Genomic DNA, 21,629 nt, shown 5'->3' with positions numbered 1-21,629 from the left:
TAATTATTATATTTTTAATTACTTAATTTTTTCCACATTGGCAGATAGTTTTTTTATTATTGTTTTTTTTTTTCCTTTTCTTAATGAACATAATTACTAAGAAAAATCAACTTTATTTAAAAAAAAAATGTAAAAATAAATATAGAATATTGAATGCGCATTCATCTTACAAATTATTTCAATAATCTATTATTGTTTTATTTATAAAAAATAAATGTTGATTTGTTTTCTTAATGCACATTAATCTTAAGAAATTATTTAAATTATAAATTAATTCTTTAAAATATTTAAATAATGTATATTTATATTTATGTCCATATTTATAGTCTGCCTTTATCTTAGAGAATGCACGGCCATATTCTGGAAATAGCTTGTTAAAAAAAGAGATAAAAAGGCTCCCTATTCAGCTTGTATGACTAGAACCCAGTTCTTTTCTCTTTTGGGCTGTAAGATGAGAGGACAGAACAGACTGTGACAGAATGAGTGGCCAGATGTGCTGACAGGCTGAGGCACCACATGTAGAGAGAGACTCAACTCAACTTTCTTTTGTTTGTCTTTTTTTCCTTGTTCCCCCATCAAGAATGCACTCATCCATGACCTGGAGAATTCCCAAAAACAACTGGAAGAGTTCCATCACAACAAGGTACAGTTCCACTGCTCATTACTATCTGCTCATTATAGATCTGCAGGGCAAGAGCAACAGTGTTAAAATTTCAAGAGATAACTGAAGATAGAACAAAACGCAAAAAGAAGACCATTTTTGTTGAGTGCAGATCATGGCTTTATATACTAAGTAATTTAATAGATTGACGCACCAAAATAAAATATTAAGTGACAAAAGATGTGGTGCAAACAGCTTTGTGGAAGAGATAACTGAGGAGCATAACGTGTCCATGGACCTTTCTTAATTAACATCAAGGTTTTAAGTTAAGATACCCAGACAGCAGACAGTTTCGACCCAGATCCGGCCCACATCTGGCCCGCATGGATTTCACATGGGCCAGATGTGGGCCAGATCTGGGCCAACACTATGTTGCTGTCTGGGTATTTATATGAATGTATAAAGAAGTGTATATATATCCTGTGAATGGTCACCATTTTTATGTTTTTCATTATTTTTAAACAGCTTTTGGCCTTGAATATTTCAGTTTTGTCATTTCTATGATGGCAAAGCTGAATCTTCAGCATCATTACTCCAGTCTTCAGTGTCACGTGATCCTTCAGAAATCATTCTAATATACTGATTTGGTGCTCAAGAAACAGTTCTTATTATTATCACTGTTGAATACAATTGTGCCACCTGATATTTTTGTGTTAATATTTTTCAGGATTTTTTGATGCATAGAAAGTTCCAAAAAACAGCTTTTTTTTTTTTTCGAAAATAGAAATATTTTGTAACATTATAGATGTATTTACTTTCACTGATCAATTTAATTCATCATTGCAGAATAAAGTATTAATTTCTTTTAAAAATAAGATCTATTTTTTTTTTATTATATTGGTCTCAATTCATTTGAGTTCATAAAAGTGATTTTCATAATTTAAAAGACTTATATTAATTCGAGATTGCTTGACTATTCAAGTGTTTTTTTTTTCTGGTTGTTTAGGAGAGGCTTATTGGTGAGATTGAGAAGTTACGGGCTGAACTCGATCATCTGAAGCGCAGGAGTGGGGCATTTGGAGACGGAACACATCCTAGGTGACATCCAGATTTAAAACATGATAGTATTTTGTTATATAAATATACTAAAATATGAGCCCTATTTTAATTTGCTCATTAAAAGTGATATTGCTGTAAGCGTGTGCTAGATAAGGTGTCTGAGCCTCTTTATCTGCCTCTCTCTGTTGACCCTGTCTTAGGTCTCATGTTGGCAGTGCCACAGACCTGCGCTTCTCAGTGGTGGAAGGTCAGGGGGATCACTACTCCTCCACAGGGGTCATACGACGGGCTCAGAAAGGTCGACTGGTGGCACTCAGGGATGAACCCACAAAGGTGTCAATGTTACACTTACTGTACATCTCCATCTGTTAGTGTCTTAACCCTTAATCGGTCCCTGGGGTCCAGCTGACACCATTTGAATTTTCCTTTATTTTTTAAAAGTGTTCCCTTCTTTCCATGGGCATGGAATTCTGTGACTTTTCCTAAATAATCTATCTAAACACACACAAAAAAATCGGGACTTGATTTGGTTGTTCTAAAGGTGTGTAAAAAAAAATCACCATTAAAGGTCCTTGAAAATGAATGGGAAAATGTAAAAATTTTTTTTTTTTTTTAGGCAACATGGAACAAGCATGTTCACTCTCTCTCACACACACACACACACACACACACGCGCGCAAGTGTCTTGGGCATTTTTTAGATTTTGGCAAATAAAATCAGACATTAATGCACAACAGTGTGAAGGGGTAGACATAACACACCACACACACACACACACAGAAAGAGAGGGAAAAGGGCAGATAAAAGAAAGATGAAAGGCAGCTAACCTTTTGCACTCTGAGAAAGTTTACTGTTTGATGAAAGAGCTGCAGCAGTATTTTGAAAACATCTCACAGTTAGGGTATAAAAGTGGCTGTCTGGGTCCTGCACTGAGCTCATTCTGTGGCAGCACCATGGCCAAAAGGTACAGTCTTGAGGAGACCCTGGATTTCATACTGGATCAAAGTGACAGTGAAGAAGGCCCAGAGAACACTGAACCAGATAGTCCTGAGGACTTTACTACTGACACAGAAGATGAAACTGAGTTTGAACAGGATTACCAGGAATCTGAAGAGGAGGATTATGCAGTGTTTATTTGTGATAAATAATTTTCTGAAATAAATAGTATGTGATTACAGTCATGTCTTTTAGTGGTGACTTGTAACATTTCTGCAAATTTATGTATAATAATTAGCAAAAGCAAACAATTCAAAATATATCAGACAACAACAAAAATAAATACAAAAATACAGATTTTTAATGTATTTTAGAATGTTGAAATAAATATTCACAAAATATATATCATAAAGTTGTGAGGAGAAGTTGAAACATGAAGAAAAATGGACTTGAAACTGAACTGAAAATGAATGAGTCCCTATGGACCTCTGCTGGATATATGTGGTCATTGCACTTTCTTTCTTTAACTATAATACCTAAAGATTTTCCTCTAACCTGCAGATGGCAGTATTCTATCCCTAACACATGGGCCAATATCCAGAAACCTTTTATATTTAATTTAGGTCATAATTTAAGGGATTTTTTCATAAAAAAATATTTTTTTTACAAGCCAATTTATGGCATAGTTGAGTATTTGTGCAGTAAATAGGTAAAAAACTACCAAATATCCACAAAAACAGCATAAATGTATAGCTGAGAAGTAAATAAAAAAAATGATATATAGTTTGTCATATAAAAAATGTATATTTCCTTATGCAATCGCTCTGTAAAAGTTTGGGGTCTATCTGACCCCAAGGGACTTTAACGTTGCTCAAATCAAGGGATGATTAAAGGTTAAACATGAAGTCACTGCTAACCTTGGCCTTGTTCTGTATTAATTCCTCTCTATTCTTTTCGTTTGCCTCGTTGGATGTGTTCAATGTAAGTTCCGGGTTCTCTAATTCACAATAATAATGTTTAGAGCAAATCGGATCTTACTGAAACACTAATATCTGGAATCCTGATTTGTAAAATCCTCAAAATAACAGTTTGAGCCCTGATCTGTGTCTTTATTCCCAGATCCTGCCGATGGTGGAGCAGGATTGGGATCGCTCTCAGCCTTCCAGCTTGCGGGCCAGCCGTACTCACCTGATGGGAAGCGACACTGAGCTGTCTGACCTGGACGATGAAGACCGCGAGACCATATTCAGCTCAGCCGATATGCTGTCCCCCAGCGGGCACTCAGACGCCCAGACGCTTGCCCTCATGCTACAAGAACAGCTAGATGCCATCAATGAAGAGATCAGGTTTGGATATAGATTATTAAAAGTGACATAATATGGAAATCTGTTTTTGTTTTTTGTTTTAGCAGCTGTGCAGCAACAGCCTGACAACCAGCATTGTGACAGCAATTATTGCATGAACTAGTGCCACTCACATTTTGTTCAAAAAGCTGTTTAAAACTGTTGAAGTGTACAGTTTATGACTAAGCGCTAACTAAGCAGCAAAAATGGGTCATTCAGAGTGCATCATAGTTATGATGTCAGAACTATCAACACATTAACATGTGACCGCCCATATTTATTTATCAAAAACTATTCATTATTCATTGTTATGATGAGGGTTTTGTTACTGATTTAACTTGTGAAGACACTAGCCATTCAGCAGAAATAATTTCCATAGGTCTTAAAGGTACAGTAGCTATAATAGGCTGTTTAATTTATTTTTTTTATTTTTTTTTGGTTGATGAAACCTTGATTAACATTATAAGGAAATTATAATTTGCTACAAAAGTGTTGTATATTGGCCCTTTAACTACTGCCAGCTTAAACACCCTCTTAAAATAGTAGAAACGCCCTTTAACAGTTCAGGGTTACACTATACAGTACTTGCTTAAGTATATGAATGCTTCTAATATGACATATCTCGTGACTTGCATGAAATCTAATCATCTGCCTCAGGCATTATCAGCTTAGATCCTTAAAATGTCACATTCATTTGTCTTATTGAGCCGAGCTTGTGCTCTAAACACATGGTTTGTTGAATACAGTCTTCAGATGTGTGGCCAGTTACAGCCAGAGCCGACTTTCTTCTCAAACTCAATGACCTTTTTTCGTTTTCAGAATGACTTAGGGCCTGCATGCAGACTAAAAGAGCACATGCGTGTCTCTGTGCTCTGGCGGCCCACAGATATAACAAGAACGGTAACAGAAACTGTCAGGCAGGCCAAAAACTTCAATCTAAATCCAAACAGTGCTCTGAAGCTTGTCCTGATACCAAGCTGTCTGAATTCCTTTCAGCAGCACAAATCGCTGGCGGTACAAACCATCTGTCATATATGACAATATTTGTGAGTCTGTAAGTTGAATATGCCCATCACACAGATTGATTCTGAGTTGTGGATGAATATAAATGCCAGACAATAGCAGGGCTATCACCTGAAATGTGCAGCATTGTGCAGATAGCGATGACTCACGACCTGAGCTGTGGCTTAAACTCATGAGGGTTCAACAGAATATGCTTCCACTGCATGAATATTAACATATATCAAGAGGAGTCATTTTCAGCCTTCATTTTCTTTGAAGGCTGAATACATAATGCACTATAAAGCTATTAGTAATGCATTTTTGGTTTCACAATTAATTCTAGCCACCATTATAATATAATGTATAGTGTATAGTATACTGTATAGTATGTAGTATATATTATATACATAGCCATTCATGGTTACACATTATGCACTTAAATAAGGCATACAATTGAGTGTGTCACATGTTTTAATCCATTACATTATTTAAAAGTAGAACTTTTAAAGATTGTACAATTGCAGGATTGCAGATGTGCCTACTGCTCTTCAGAAACCCTTATGATTCGAGTTTGACTTTGATTTGTAGTGTATTCTGCAGAGAGAATGTACTGTCTGGGGATTTGGGTATGTGTTTTATGTAGGACTTTTAAAGGGATAGTTCACCTAAAAATTAAAATTACCCCATGATTTACTCACCCTTAAGCCATCCTAGGTGTGTATGACTTTCTTCTTTCAGACGAATACAGTTATATTAAAAATGTCCTGGCTCTTCCATGCTTTATAATGGCAGTGAATGGGGGTCGAGATTTTGAAGCAAACAAGTGCATCCATCCATCATAAAACGTGCTCCACATGCCTCCGGGGGGTGAATAAAGGTCTTCTGATGTGAATCGATGCAATTCTTGCCATCCAGGTGCTGAGTCTCTCTTTCCTTCTGTTCCAGAATGATCCAGGTAGAGAGGGAATCAGCGGAGCTCCGAGCAGATGAGATTGAGAGTCGGGTGAACAGCGGCAGCATGGATGGCCTCAACGTGACACTGCGGCCACGCTCCTCCATCCCCACCTCCGTCACCGCCCTTTCTCTGGCCAGTTCATCGCCTCCTGTTAGTGGCCGATCCACACCCAAACTGACATCCGGTTCAGCGGCCCACGAATTGGGCATCATGACCCTGGTGATCCTTGCTTCACATTGCAATGCTTTTATGTTGTGTTAACCCTGTTAAATCGCCTTTTTCTAAGACTGACAGCACTAAATCATCTGTCACCTTGCATTTTCCTTTGTCTCTTTCTTCCTGCTAACACTTCAGCCTAGTGATTTAAGGAAACATCGCAGGCGAGTGGCTGTAAGTGTCTCTACATCTTTTAATGACTTCACCGAAGATTGGCTTGCTTGTGCTAATTCAGTGTGTGTGCATTAGATAGTGAGGATGAAAAATATGAACTTAATATGAAAGTGTGTGTGTGTGTTTATTTGTAGGTGACTAAGTATTAATGAGTTTGTGTTCAGGGATATGAGGGTAATGTAATTTGTTTTTTGCGTGAGGCGATATCGAGCTGATTTTGTTTGTGTGTTTTTGTCCCAGTCCCCTGTGGAGGCCCGAGAGGACAAGACCACCATCAAGTGTGAGACGTCACCCCCTTCCTCCCCCCGCAGTCTCAGACTAGACCAAATGAACTTCGCTCAGCTAACAGGAAGCCTTGAGGATGGCCGAGGGTAAACGCACAAACAAATCCACAGATGATCACGTCTCAGGTGCTAATAGATCCCTCTCTGATTGAACTGGATGAGACATCATTTTCCCAGCAGGCACACTTGAGGACAGATGAGAGTGTTATAGGCAGAGATTTTCCCACACACACTCAACTGCTCTTGAGACTATGGGTCTATAAACTAGTTAATTACTGTCAGTTTGCCTTTGTTCAAGTCATATGTGACCCACATTTGTTCTGTAATACACCTCCAGGTGTGTCATGCGCAATACACCACAGACTTGTGAGCCAAGCAGATCTTAAATCTTTGAAAATAAGTTGATTATTGTAGGTAAAAACAAAAAAAGTGTTTGTCTAAACCTCATTCACATGTATTAATCTTTGTTAATATTATATATGTACTAATAATATATGTACTAATATTAATGTATCTTAATTAATATTAAATTCAACAAATTTATTACATTTTTTAATTCAATTAAATTCAATTAATTAATTCAATTAAGTTGTACCTACTGCAGATCATTTGCTCTTTTATCGTTTTTAACTTGTATTTCTTTCGTTTTAAGCTTGTATTTGTTTAATAGACAAAATATCAAAGATGCTGTTTTCCATAGAGATTTTCCAGAAATGCTGTTCTTTTGAACTTTCTATTCATCAAATAATCCTGTACAAATGTATCACAGTTTCCGCAAAAATATTAAGCAGCACATCTGTTTTCAACATTGATAATAATAATAATAAGTAAGCAATGTTTCTTGAGCAACAAATCAGCATATTAGAATGATTCAGCTTTGGCGTCATGGGAAAAAAATTACATTTTGAAACATATTAAAACAGAAAACAGCTCTTTTAAATTGTAATGATATGTAACAGTCATAGTTTTTACTTTATTTTTAATCATATAACTGTAACCTTGGTTAGCACATGAGACTTCTATTAAAAGCATAAAAAATTTACTTGCCCCAAACTTTTGAATATTATATTTTATCAATATAACATAGACATTATATATTTTATCAACGTAATATAGACATTTCATAATATTTATTAGATAACATATTATTTATCATGTATATCATATATTATATGTTATGTCAGGATTTGAACCTAGGTCCACTTTTAATGCTAAATAAAAACATCAAAAATAAAATCTCTGTAAACTTACTTATACAAAGAATTTCAAAATGATTTTCAGGTGGGCAGCATCGTATTTAGCCATCATATTGTGCTTTTAATTATGTTGCTCCAGGTGTTCTCTCCAGAGCATCATCTGCTATTTAAGCTCTGTGAGGTTTTAGCTATGTGTGATGTTTTTATACGGCTAATTTTAATGATGAACTGCCATGGGTATTGTCGAATACAAATCACACTTTTGTATTCTGGCTAATTTAATTTAAATAAGGCATTCAGAAGATGTCCTGCACACTCAGACTAATACACATTGACTTGAATCAAAGCAAGAAATCATTTTTTCAGTCTCTCTCTGTCCTTCCTACTCCCACATCACTGTTGGGGAATTATACTGCATCTCGGAGCAGCCCAGCTCTATCAAGATTTAATGCTTTACACAAATTTATGGTGATGTCAGGGGAGGAGTGATTTCATTACAATTGAATTGGCTTCGATAGAACCAAATAAGAGTGCAGGAATAACAAAACATTTCTCAGCGAAGCAGGCAGTTAGTCTGATTAAAAGATTACAAACAGAAATGATCATGCATGTTATACAGTGTGCGGCGTTGTTCACACACCTTTTTTAAATGTTTCGGTGCATGTCTCTTTAAATGATAATGAGCTACTGCTCACCCCACCTTTCTCTTCTGTTTTTTGTGTATTCTGTGGTGCGTTACCATCAAAAACAAAACTAATCCATTGCATCCTCAGTGGCTCTGATGTCGGGAGAAAATTAAGACTCTTGCGTTCACTTTTACATCCAACTACAAAACACCCGCATTGCTTACGAGACGTTGTTGTCGCTACAGCTGCTTGAGCGTGGAGAAAATGGCGGACAGCTTACAACTGGCTGAGGGCGGAAATATGCTAATATGGGACAGTCCGTCAGCGGCCGTGGGCGGGGCCTAAGCAGTATGACGTCATACTGCTCAGAAATTCAAAACGACTTGATACTTGAGACTTTAGTTTTTTGGGGGGATAAAAAAAAAAAAGGAGTGAATGGATTTTTATCATTGTAGTGATAGTGATGCCTATCATAAGTGATGCCTTTAATCTAGCAGTTATTAAGGGCACCAGGCCTCACCACTGTTACTGTTTCTGCAGGCCTTAAAGGGATAGTCCACCCAAAAATGAAAATTTTGTCATCATTTACTCACTCTCATGTCAACCCAAATCTGTATTCTGCAGAACACTAATGATATTTTGAAGACTGTTGGTAACTAATCAATATTGAATTTTTTTTGTCCTTATAATGGAAGTTAGTGGGTACCAAAACTGTTTAATAAGCAACATTCTTCAAAAAATCTTCTATGTTCCACAGAAGAAAAAGTAATTTAGGTTTGGAAAGTCATGAGGGTGAGTGAATAATGGCAGAATATTCATTTATGGGTGGACTATCACTTTAAGATGCTTTAAGTCACACAATGTCTCTCTTTTTCTCACTTTCTCTTTCTCTCTCTGCTTAGGGGCAACAAAAAGAAGGGCATAAAGTCCTCTATTGGCCGTCTCTTTGGCAAGAAGGAAAAAGCACGTTTAGATCAGCCTTTGAGCAAGGATGGCCAGGTGACGCCACCTGTCATTCCAGGTATCATGAAACAAACACATGCACACATTCCATGCAGGAAATGTCTGGTTTTCATTACCTTTACAGAGATCTAAGCACATGAAGGTTGCATACTCCTTAACTAACTGTATTTTAATATGTTGTGACACGTGAGATTTCGAGATGGTCATTGGAGATACCATGACTTTGAGCAAACTGGGCACACAAGCAGAGCGAGACCGCAGGATGAAGAAAAAGTAGGTCTTCTCTGCTTTGTTATCACTCTGTGATTCTCACTCATATAGATCCTTCACCCTGACGCCCATCAAATCACCCTGAGACATTCACTAATCTGACCTAATCTAATCTATTATCTAATTACACAGTTCAATTAAAGCAAATGGCCAATCAATTGGATGGCAAAGTGCCATTTCCTGCAGATAAACAAGTTACAAATAACGCTTAATAGTAGACTAATAACATGGCCTCATTTAAGCGTACTTTACCATCTTGTAGAGCATGTCCTCATCTTATCTCTGTCCCCTGACCATTAGCGTGACAGAAAAAATAGGTTTCCTTATTAGCACCTGCCACGTGGATTTGTGTGTGTGTGTGTGTGTGTGTGTGTGTGTGTGTGTGTGTCCATTTTGGCACTGCTCTAAGAACAAAATTAGCTTCTTGTTTGGGTGTTGGATGAGGAAAAGAAATTGGATAGCCTATCTAATAAAATAAATGATGTTAGGAGAATAGCCTAGTGCTATTCTCCAATACAATGAAAATAAGATAATAAAAATGGATAAAATGTATTAAAAAATTAAATAAATATTAAAAAATAAGTTAATAAATACATCAAGACCTGAGTATTGGCTGCTGAAAATTCAGCTTTGCCATCACAGAAATAAATGACATTTTAATATACATTAAAACAGAAAACAGTTATTTTAAATTGTAAAAATACTTCACAATATTAATGTTTTTACTATATTTTTTTATCAAATAAATGTAACCTTGGTAAGACAAATAAATCTTACAGAGCTCAAACTTTTAAATGTTAGTGTATATAATAAAAAAATATTATATTTTATTTATTTATTTATTTTGATTTGATTTGATTTGAATCTAGGTCCACTTTCATGCTAAACTATCAATAACATTAAAACATTTATACATTTTAATGACTCCAGACTTTTGAATGGTAGTGTTGCCAGAATTGATATTAAAATCCCCATATTGTTTAACCACTTCACTGTATGCTTCATATGTTCAGACTGATGTGAGTTTGATGTGACTGGGGTTATATTTCCTCTAAGCTCTGACCTTTCTTTGTCTGCTATCAGACATGAACTGCTGGAGGATGCTAGGAGGAAAGGGCTTCCTTTTGCTCAGTGGGACGGCCCAACTGTGGTCTCCTGGCTCGAGGTACAAAGACATCAGACACCATCCCTCCCACTGTGCAGTAATGAGCACAGCACTCATGATTATAATCACACAAATCATGGGGGGGGGGGATACGGATAACAATAATTATGATAATTACTTACTCGCTCTGATGATGATGGAGATAATGAAGATGCATCTTGACGGTCTTCTCTCTGACATCCTCCAGCTGTGGGTGGGCATGCCAGCTTGGTACGTGGCGGCGTGTCGTGCCAACGTGAAGAGCGGCGCCATCATGTCAGCACTATCAGACACGGAGATTCAGCGAGAGATCGGCATCAGTAACCCACTGCATCGGTTGAAGCTGAGGCTAGCCATTCAAGAAATGGTGTCACTGACGAGTCCGTCAGCTCCTCTCACCTCACACACTGTAAGAGCTCTGACCTTAAACTGCTCATTTTCACATATACAGTCTCAAACGGAAAACAAATATGAATCTTAAGTTAGTCAGTGCTAGTCCTCTGTCATTGTCTCATTGCTATGGTTTAGAGATAAATATATATATATATATATTTTTAATAATTATTAATAATTAATTAATTATAGTAATTTTATAAAATCATAACAATTTTGTATTTTAATTAATATTTTATAATTAAATAATCTTCATAATAGCAATTTGTGTAACAAAAATATATTTAATATTTTGTTGTAAAATTAATTTTATTATTTTAGAATAATAATTAAAACAATTGATATTATAAAATAAATTATAATCTTTGTATAATAATTTTTGTTATTATTATAATTAGTATTTACATTTTAGTGAAATAAAATAATTATATAAAAATAATTTTATTAATTAAATCATCTTTATAATAATTTTTCTTAACAAAGAAATATAGATATAAAATATGTTTTGTTTTATTTAAACATTAATAAGTTAGTGGTGATTTTGGTCCCAATTCAGGTTAAAATAGGCACCTGTACATCTATTACATACATAGAAAATAATTGCCTTGGGGTTGTTAGTAACATGACTGCCAACTGGACCAACTGGCCTTAAAGGGATTTTGCTGTAAAGGTGTTTATGAGGACTGTGCCGTTTGTGATCATTTATCTGTGTGTGTTTGTGCCTCTTTGTCTCTGTTCAGTCTTCCGGAAATGTGTGGGTGACTCATGAGGAGATGGAAAACATGGCAACCTCGACCAAAATGGTTAGTCCATCTGGGTGACTCCCTTGTGCCTGCGGTGCCATGCATATGCCACGCTTCCGCAGCCCTCACAACCCCCAGCCTGCTGCCCCTAAATCCACCCCCATCCCCCCCAAAGAGTGCGCTTATTAAACCTTTTTGCATGTTTCTGTGTGATTGTTGTCCTGTCGCTTTGCAAAATTATTTCATATTTAACCGCATTTGCAATAAATGTTACCTAGTAACAACCACAGACGCTGTTGCTTGGTGTGCACTTCATTTACTCTGACTGGACTGAGCTTATTTAGCTGGAAGAGAGCATTGTTAACACTCTCCTCTGTGCTCTAACACGCTGACTGATAGGAGAATGACGAAGGAAGCTGGGCTCAGGTGAGCCTTCCAGTGACTTCTTTTGTGTGCTCTTCACTTTCTTTTAAATTTAAAAGTCCGTTATTAGCTTGGTATGTTTATGGCGTAGGAAAAAAAATTACAGTCTTTGTTAGATTTTCAGAAAATTCAAATTTGGAATGGAAATTTCTGCAGTTGTACTGTATATTTGACCCTGGACCACAAAACCTTTTTTCAAAAATTGTTTTTCAAAATTGAGATTTATACATCAGCTAAAAGCTGAATAAATAAGCTTTCCATTGATGTATGGTTTGTTAGGATAGGATAATATTTGGTCGAGATACAACTATTTGAAAAATCTGGAATCTGAGGGTGCAAAAAAATCTAAATATTGAGAAAATCGCCTTTAAAGTTGTCCAAATGAAGTTCTTAGCAATGCATATTACTAATCAAAAATTAAGTTTTGATATATTTACGGTAGGAAATTTACAAAATATCTTCATGGAACATGATCTTTACTTAATATCCTAATGATTTTTGGCTTAAAAGAAAAATCTATTATTTTGACCCATACAATGTGTTTTTGGCTATTGCTACAAATATACCCCAGCGACTTAAGACTGGTTTTGTGGTCCACGGTCACATATGTAAGGAATACCACGATTTTGGTAAAATTGGGTAGTTATGATCAATGATATTACTTTTTATAGGCCAAAATGAATTAATAATGAATAATAATAAAAAATAATGAATTATTATATAATAATAAATTAGTAATATTATTAACACTATATTACAATTTAGTATTATTTTATTATATAATGTAAATGTATATAAGATAACTATAAATATTGTTATTTTTTATTTTATAAAATAATACTAATAAATGTATTACATTTATGGGTCTCTGTGTAAGATAGAATTAAAATGAATGAACTAAACCCATGTAAGATTCATTTGATCGAGGCACGGTAAAATAATATCTCTTTTCTTTCTCAGACACTAGCATATGGTGACATGAACCATGAGTGGATTGGGAACGAGTGGCTGCCCAGTCTCGGCCTGCCTCAGTACCGCAGCTACTTCATGGAGTGCTTAGTGGACGCTCGTATGCTGGACCACCTAACTAAGAAAGACCTGCGGACACATCTCAAGATGGTGGACAGCTTCCACCGGTAAATGATTGCAGTGATTGCTCATTTTTAACTACCACAGTGTGAACCAGACTTTGTATGAAATGCTATATTCATTACATCCCGACAGGGCTAGTTTGCATTATGGCATCATGTGCTTAAAAAGGCTGAACTATGACAGGAAGGAGCTGGAGCGAAGAAGAGAGGATTTTCAACATGACATCAAAGGTATGAGAAATTATCAATGCACTCTCTGGATTCAATACTTCTAAGTTACGGAGGGAAGAGCACTATCTAGTGGCCGTACCTGTTATCTGCATTTTGGTGGCAGGAATGACTGTGGAGATCGACATCAGTAACCCGCTGCATCGGTTGAAGCTGAGGCTGGCCATTCAAGAAATGGTGTCACTGACGAGTCCGTCAGCTCCTCTCACCTCACACACTGTAAGAGCTCTGACCTTAAACTGCTCATTTTCACATATACAGTCTCAAACGGAAAACAAATATGAATCTTAAGTTAGTCAGTGCTAGTCCTCTGTCATTGTCTCATTGCTATGGTTTAGAGATAAATATATATATATATATATTTTTAATAATTATTAATAATTAATTAATTATAGTAATTTTATAAAATCATAACAATTTTGTATTTTAATTAATATTTTATAATTAAATAATCTTCATAATAGCAATTTGTGTAACAAAAATATATTTAATATTTTGTTGGTGTGAACCAGACTTTGTATGAAATGCTATATTCATTACATCCCGACAGGGCTAGTTTGCATTATGGCATCATGTGCTTAAAAAGGCTGAACTATGACAGGAAGGAGCTGGAGCGAAGAAGAGAGGATTTTCAACATGACATCAAAGGTATGAGAAATTATCAATGCACTCTCTGGATTCAATACTTCTAAGTTACGGAGGGAAGAGCACTATCTAGTGGCCGTACCTGTTATCTGCATTTTGGTGGCAGGAATGCATGAGGTCAACAGCTGAGCTTTTTAGTGTCAAATCCATTTAAAGGGGCGGTGCCTGGCTGAACTTCAGCATAACACATGAACTTGACACAGCTGTCATAGCTTTTTAAAATCTTTCATCTTCATTGCTAAAGACACACGCACCAACTGTTTAAGACACACACACGCACACACACACATAAGCAGATTATGCACAGGATTGTAAAAACAGAAAGCAGGCTAGCCAGCTGTGCAAAAATGATCACACTCACATATACTGTTACCTAAACACAGTTATTTCCAGTACTGTTATAAACACAGACCCTTTCGAAGATTCGCTTCATTAATGTTTTCTGCATGGGTTAGAGGTGGTCTGATGAAAGTCTTATATCACAGTATGAGTCATTTTAAATCACGGAAACTGTATATCTCAATACATGTTGTTGAGAATTCAATATTTTGATATGTTTTATAACAGGAGTTCCTTGAAGTATCCCCTGAGATTTTAAGTTAATATTTCAATCATGTAATGACACATTCACATTCATGGTTCTCTGATATCGGTTAATGGTCACATGACATGCAAGTTAATAGAATATTTCATGTTTTTTAAGTAAGTGTTTTAATTTGACTTTATACACTTTTTGGATTTTTTTAATTTTGACAGTATCGCAGCCCACATTTTTTATTATTATTATTATTGTTATTGTTGTTGTTTAACTGTGATTTACAAAAATTAAGACAGAAATTGATGTTGAAAATTACAATTGTACTGTAAAATATAATATTATAGTCATTTTATTTTAAAATACAAGTTACCATACTAATCTTGACTTTCAAACATTAAAACCTTCAAACATTTCAAATCCTTTAGTTTTTATTTTGTCGAAATACCGAATATTTGCTTGTTTTATCTGTGTAATACTCTAAACTTCTGCCAACAAAAATGTTGAAAATTATGCAGATATGTAAATAAAGTGAACATAGCACACATTACGTTCCTAAATGCATGTTGAACTTGCAGCACATGAAGAGATGGAGTTTGCGACATTTACTGTTAAGCTTAGACACAGAATACAGTGCAGCGTTTCACTTTGAGATATGCAGATCATCAGATTACGCAATTTTTTTAATTCAGTCGCTGCATTTGCACTATGCTATAATAAGATCATTGTACAGCTCCATTTACTTGTTTTAATTTTACATTGGATCCAAATTATTATTACCTTTTCATCAACTCACAAACCCCCACAGTTCCTTCACAAATCCTCAGGGGTTCGCGAACCCCCGCTTTGAAAACTGTGTATATGATAGAAATATTATAGCTCTATATTGGAAGTCATTTGAATCAGTTTAATATGAAACCAATGAGCCATTTTGTGTCTAGTTGAGGAAATAGCAAATGCATGTACTGTTGTCTCTCCCAGATACCCTGGTGTGGACCAATGATCACGTGATGCAGTGGGTTCAGAATATCGGTCTGAAAGAGTACAGTAATAACCTGCTGGAAAGCAGTGTACATGGAGCTCTCATTGCCCTGGATGAGACGTTTGACTTCAGCAGCTTGGCCCTCATTCTACAGATCCCAATGCAGAACACTCAGGTGAGGAGCACACAGATGTTAAAAAGCCGTTTAAAGGTCCATACCTGCTTGCCATGTATTTATAAATCTTTCTTTGTATGTTTTTTTTTTTGTTTACCACAAGGAGTTGCAAATTGAATCTCGTTTGACAAATCGTGCAATGACAATAAAGTATTCATTCATTCATTCATTCTTGGGGAGCACTTATTTGATGTTCTAGCATAGAAAACTCACTCAGCTGATATGGAGGTTCAGCATACCGGGTGTCTTTCCAAAGTCCTGTATCTCTGTGTCTTCCAGGCCAGGCAGATTCTGGAGAGGGAATTTAATAACCTCTTAGCATTGGGAACGGATCGACGCCTGGAAGAGGTTGGTGAACATTTGGATTCTGGTTGAATTTCAGCTAAAAAATTCTGAATTTTTTAGAGGTCACTAGAAGTAAATTTGTCATATGCACTCTGTGCAGTCTATTTACGTTTGTTTTCTAATGAAGCCAAAAGTATGTAGCTAAAAACTGTCATGGTAATATAAATAATGATTTTTTTTTAACTGTTGTCTTTTGAATCAGTCGTTTATGATTACAGGATAAGGCATTTTAAGAAATTTGATTGGGTGGATTTTCATCTATACATCAGGAACCAATCATCTGAGTCTAGGCTGTGCCTTGGCAGCAGTGTGACCCGAACCGCAAGACGCAGACGCTTTTCATTGAGAATTTGACTAGCATATTTATGTATTTATCTGTGTAACCGCTTTTTCTTTAAAGCATACAAATGCTAATTTTATAATAAAAATGCAAAATGGCATTAAAAGTGTATGAACATTTTAAAATGGCTGTTGTGTGACACAACAGTTGCTTTTACATTTGTGAATTGGGAGTGCTTGTCTGCAACCAGAGCCTTCATTGAAGTAGCCAAGATTGCACTGCTCATCATTAATGCTGACATTTGTTCCCTTTAGAACGAGGAAATTAGCTGTGATACTCACTTCTCTGTTGCCATATTTGACCCTGGACCACTAAACCAGTCTTAAGGCGCTGGGGTATATTTGTAGCAATAGCCAAAAATACATTTTATGGGTCAAACTTATTGATTTATTTTTATGCCAAAAATCATTAGGATATTAAGTAAAGATCATGTTCCATGAAGATATTTTGTAAATTTCCTACTGTAAATATATCAAAACTTAATTTTTGATTAGTAATATGCATTGCTAAGAACTTAATTTGGACAACATTAAAGGTGATTTTCTCAATATTTAGATTTTTTTGCAACCTTCCAGATCTCGGCCAAATATTGTTCTATCATAACCAACCATACATCAATGGAAAGCTTATTTATTCAGCTTTCAGATTATGTATAAATCTCAATTTCGAAAAATTGACCCTTAAATAATAGATGTTGGTGCAGTCATAGTTTTGAACAGTATCTTAACCCAGTTATTGTGATGTCATCCCTTTCAATAGAGTGACGACAAGTCATTCCGAAGGTCTCCATCGTGGCGTAAGCGCTTCAGGCCGAGGGACGGCCAGGGCCTGGGTATGATGCCAGGGTCCTTAGAGACTCTTCCCGCTGGCTTCCGCCTCAACACCATGTCCATTCCCCCCTCTATGGCTGTACCCAAGAAACAGCTGCAACCAGAAGGTAGAAAGGGGGGCAGGGTGTTTTACAAGGGTGAAATTAGTTCAACATTGCCATTAGCATGTTGCTTTTTAATGGTTGCAGTACAGTACTAACAAGTAGTGCCATTGCTAACACTTTTACAGTATATCATACAACACTAATTGCAAAACACGTATGCATATTGACTGTGAAAGCATGTGTTTAAAGTAACTAATATTAATGGCACAGGTCAGGGTCCTTCAGTTTGTCACTGCATGTTTTCTCCCTTCTGTGTCTCTGTGGTTCAGCAGCCGGTCCCCCGGCCCCGCTGAGACTAGACCCCTCAGCTGTCAGGACTTACTCCTGCTAACTTGCTTTTACTAATCACTGCACTCACACTAACAGGTAAGCTGTTCACTGCAGCCTCTCAGCTCAGGTGAAGATGTTTAATGATGCTCAGATTCATTTCTTGGTTGATTTTTTTTTTTTTACTTTTAGTCCAGTACATGAATGGTCAGTTTTCTTTTCAAGTGTATGAATGCAAAGCCTAAGTAGCATAAACTTCTGTAAAACAGAATTGAATGAAAGTTCCAGGCAACACACTGGGAGCCACCTAGTAACCAATCAGAATATCATCTGCTATGCTGCAACTGCATAGCAGCAGCCTAACATCCATAAAGAATATCCTGGTTTGGATTATTGCACTCCATTATTTTACTTCAATTTTCAATGTCCCTTCATTTATATTTATTCAGTCTCATGAATGACATGAACATGAACTCATGACCGCTTTTATTCAAGTATATATTTAATTTGTGTGATTATGAGGTATTTAAATGTCACATTTTATAATTATGACTTCACTTCATTTCCCTGCCAGTGCATTCCCACTACCTGTACGGACATATGCTTGCGACCTATCGAGAATGAAATGTGCCAAAATCTGGGGACACCTTGAAAGGATGAGGGAAGGGTTAACCTTCCCCCTTCCCCTGTCCTGAACAACAACAGAGCTTTCTTGGACACCGTGCAATAGAGGGGGACAGAAAGATGAATTCTGAACTCTGAGCGCGTGGAACGCATAGCAGCCGTTAAGGAGAAATCTCATCATCGTTTCCCAGTAATCCCGGTTATATAGTCTTTGTGGTGGTCGTACTTAACTGGTGTACTTGGCCCTGTAGTCTGTCAGTGCTAGTCTGCTCATTTGGGTGTGCCATTGGCATTTTACTGTATAAGGCTTTCTCCCCTTTGGTTATGCAAGATATTAATCAACTTCTCTGTATATATGAAAAACAGAAAATTATGCTATTATGTTTTTTATGGAAATATATATCTGACTTGTATATGGAGATGAATATATCATGAATTTTAAAGTCTCAGTTGTGACTGTTTCCTGTCGGTTAGACAGCTCCGTCTGCTAGAATGGTGTTGTAGTCGATGTCTTACACCAGTGAAGACGGGAGAAATGTGTGTTTGTGTTCACATCAGCAGTGCTTATCTACATAATACACTTCCAGGACTTTAAGATCGTATAAAGCCATGATGCTAAATACTGTCAAGCATCAGGGAAAGCAATAGACTTCAGTTCACTTAGCATCAGGAGAAAAAACATTTCCAGCATGTATTGTAGGACCTGCGAATAAACATGTGTTCCCTTTCAGTCGGTCACTACGAGTCACGTCGTGACCAACGAATTGGGATCTTGCCTAGAGAGACCAATCCACTTCGAGTGTAAACTAAACGAGCCAATGCACATTGGCATGCGATAATTGCATCCAGCTGCCGCTGATCACAGCATGAGCATAAAAGGGCAGCCGGTGCAACGCATAACAGCTTTTCGCTTCGGAGCCGAGCGACAACATTGTTCTGCTCCTACCAAACTGCTTCGTGTGTTGACGAGTCTAGCGCACTCTAGGGAGCTTCTTGTGTTGGCGGACGGCGCTTCAGCAGTGGTCGTTCCTGTGTCGAGTGGGTTGCGCACTACCCCCTGTCATGCTGCAAGTGGCCATTTCCCCTGTGCGTCTCAGCACCTAAAAGAGCATTTCCCTGAAAGAGCCTATTTCTCTAAAAGAGCTGACAGAGCTTGCGTCTTTGTAAAGACAACGATCGTCTTTTTAAAGATGCTGTTTCACCCGTGCGTTTCTGGATGTGGTCGTTACCCGGCCCCGGGTGATGGTCATGATCGCTGCCTCACGTGTCTGGGCATTAAACACGCTGAGGTGGCGTTCGCGGATGAGTCATGTTCCCATTGCGGGAAGATGACCATCTCGGAGCTGCGGGCCAGGCTCCGTTTCCTCCAGGGGGGCGGAGCTCCGTTGCCTCTGCTGCGATCTAGCGTTCGTCCTGGCGGCAGCCAGGCAAGGACTACTTCGGGCAGTAGCACAGGCGGTCTGAGGTTTACAGTGGTGGCAAACCCCTCAGGGAACCAGCCGCCAAAGGAACGCGCTGGGCCTTCTTCAAAGAGCGTACCAGCGGTATCCTTCGGTGCTCCTCCCGACGACCGGATGTCGATCACTGCATCGGAGGGAGAGCTCTCTGGAGAGGAAGATTCGGCTGCGCTGCCGCCCTCCGGGACGGTGGCAAGGCCTGAATCGGATCCGGAGATGTCGGCTATGCTTTCCCGGGCCGCCGAGAGGGTAGGGCTCGAGTGGAAACCTCCACCGCGTCCCGAGCCCTCGAGGTTGGACGATTGGTTTCTCGGGCTGGAGAGTTGTGGACGGACCAACACTGGACCACAGTCATCCTTCTCCATCGCCAGCAGGCAGCAGCGGGCGGTTCGAGAGGGTTCCGCTGGTCCTGCTTGCACGGTATCTGGGTGCCTGGCTAGCGCTACCCAGCCCATCTCGCTGGCTTCTGCGGACCATCAGCCTCGGCTATGTGATTCAGTTCGCCCGACGTCCCCCCAAGTTCAGTGGCATCCGCTTCATGGCAGTGAAGGCGGCCGATGCTCCTGTCTTGCGTGCTGAGATCGCAGTCCTACTGGCGAAGGACGCGATAGAGCCGGTCCCTCCAGCCGATATGAAGACGGGGTTTTACAGCCCCTACTTCATTGTACCCAAGAAAGGGGGTGGGTTACGACCAATCTTGGATATGCGTGTCTTGAACCGGGCCCTTCACCGGTTACCATTCAAGATGTTAACGCAGAAACGCATCTTCGGTTGCATCCGTCCCCGAGATTGGTTTGCAGCGATCGACCTGAAGGATGCGTACTTCCATGTGTCGATCCTTCCACGCCACAGACCATTTCAGCGGTTCGCGTTCGAAGGACGTGATTATCAGTACAAGGTCCCTGCCCTTCGGGCTGTCCCTGTCTCCCCGTGTCTTCACGAAAGTTGCGGAGGGGGCTCTTGCTCTCCTCAGAGAGCAAGGTGTTCACATCCTCAACTATCTCGACGATTAGCTTTTACTAGCGCATTCTCAGGATCAGTTGTGCGAGCACAGGGACCTGGTGCTCCGGCACCTCAACTGGGAAAAGAGCAAACTCTCCTCGACGCAAAGAATCTCTTTTCTTGGTATGGAGTTGGATTCGGTCGAACATACAGCACGCCTCACAGAGGAACGTGCGCGGTCGGTGCTGAACTGCTTGAATTCATTCAAGGGCAGGACAGCGGTCACACTGAAACAATTTCAGAGGCTCCCTGGGGCATATGGCAGCTTCAGCTAGGGGCTGCTTCATATGAGACCGCTTCAGCACTGGCTTCATGGCCGAGTCCCGAGGTGGGCGTAGCAGCGCGGCACTCACCGGGTCCAAGTTACACCGGCCTGTCGCCAAACCTTCACCCCGTGGTCAGACCTTGCGTTTCTCCAGGCAGGGGTGCCCCTAGAACAGGTCTCCAAGCATGCTGTGGTTTACACGGATGCCTCCACCACCGGGCACGCAGTGTCGGGGGTGTGGACGGGCCCCCAACTGCACTGGCATATCAATTGCCTAGAGTTGTTAGCGGTGTGCCTTGCCTTGAACCGTCTCAAAGGGCGCTTACGAGGCAAGCACGTGCTGGTCCGAACGGACAACACGGAGACCATTGCGTACATCAACCAACAAGGTGGTCTGCGCTCCCGTCGCAT

General features: G+C 38.7%; 1 protein-coding gene across 10 annotated transcripts in view; it reads left to right on the top strand.

Moving 5' to 3' along the window:
• Positions 1-19,168, top strand: part of LOC107675841 (liprin-alpha-2-like) — a 106,483-nt gene extending 87,315 nt beyond the window's left edge. For 5 of the 10 annotated variants that reach the window (XM_016470319.1, XM_016470321.1, XM_016470328.1 and 2 more), the window contains 20 exons: positions 581-643; positions 1,608-1,699; positions 1,861-1,993; positions 3,716-3,942; positions 5,887-6,115; positions 6,251-6,286; positions 6,527-6,657; positions 9,295-9,413; positions 9,547-9,628; positions 10,709-10,790; positions 10,978-11,178; positions 11,903-11,965; positions 12,305-12,331; positions 13,289-13,464; positions 13,553-13,650; positions 15,809-15,984; positions 16,264-16,332; positions 17,429-17,606; positions 17,873-17,969; positions 18,445-19,168. In XM_016470319.1, the coding sequence (XP_016325805.1) occupies positions 581-643; positions 1,608-1,699; positions 1,861-1,993; positions 3,716-3,942; positions 5,887-6,115; positions 6,251-6,286; positions 6,527-6,657; positions 9,295-9,413; positions 9,547-9,628; positions 10,709-10,790; positions 10,978-11,178; positions 11,903-11,965; positions 12,305-12,331; positions 13,289-13,464; positions 13,553-13,650; positions 15,809-15,984; positions 16,264-16,332; positions 17,429-17,606; positions 17,873-17,934 (2,244 nt within the window). In that variant the 3' untranslated portion in view covers positions 17,935-17,969; positions 18,445-19,168. The remainder of the gene's footprint in view (positions 1-580; positions 644-1,607; positions 1,700-1,860; positions 1,994-3,715; positions 3,943-5,886; positions 6,116-6,250; positions 6,287-6,526; positions 6,658-9,294; positions 9,414-9,546; positions 9,629-10,708; positions 10,791-10,977; positions 11,179-11,902; positions 11,966-12,304; positions 12,332-13,288; positions 13,465-13,552; positions 13,651-15,808; positions 15,985-16,263; positions 16,333-17,428; positions 17,607-17,872; positions 17,970-18,444) is intronic. The other 5 variants (XM_016470323.1, XM_016470320.1, XM_016470326.1 and 2 more) reach the window with 5 other exon arrangements.
• The last annotated feature ends 2,461 nt before the right edge of the window (positions 19,169-21,629 follow it).

This window comes from Sinocyclocheilus anshuiensis, unplaced genomic scaffold (assembly GCF_001515605.1).
Source record: "Sinocyclocheilus anshuiensis isolate Anshui unplaced genomic scaffold, SAMN03320099.WGS_v1.1 scaffold1640, whole genome shotgun sequence".
Taxonomy (NCBI): domain Eukaryota; kingdom Metazoa; phylum Chordata; class Actinopteri; order Cypriniformes; family Cyprinidae; genus Sinocyclocheilus; species Sinocyclocheilus anshuiensis.
Note: the sequence above shows the minus strand (reverse complement) of the source record. Positions and strands in the feature narration are given on the sequence as shown.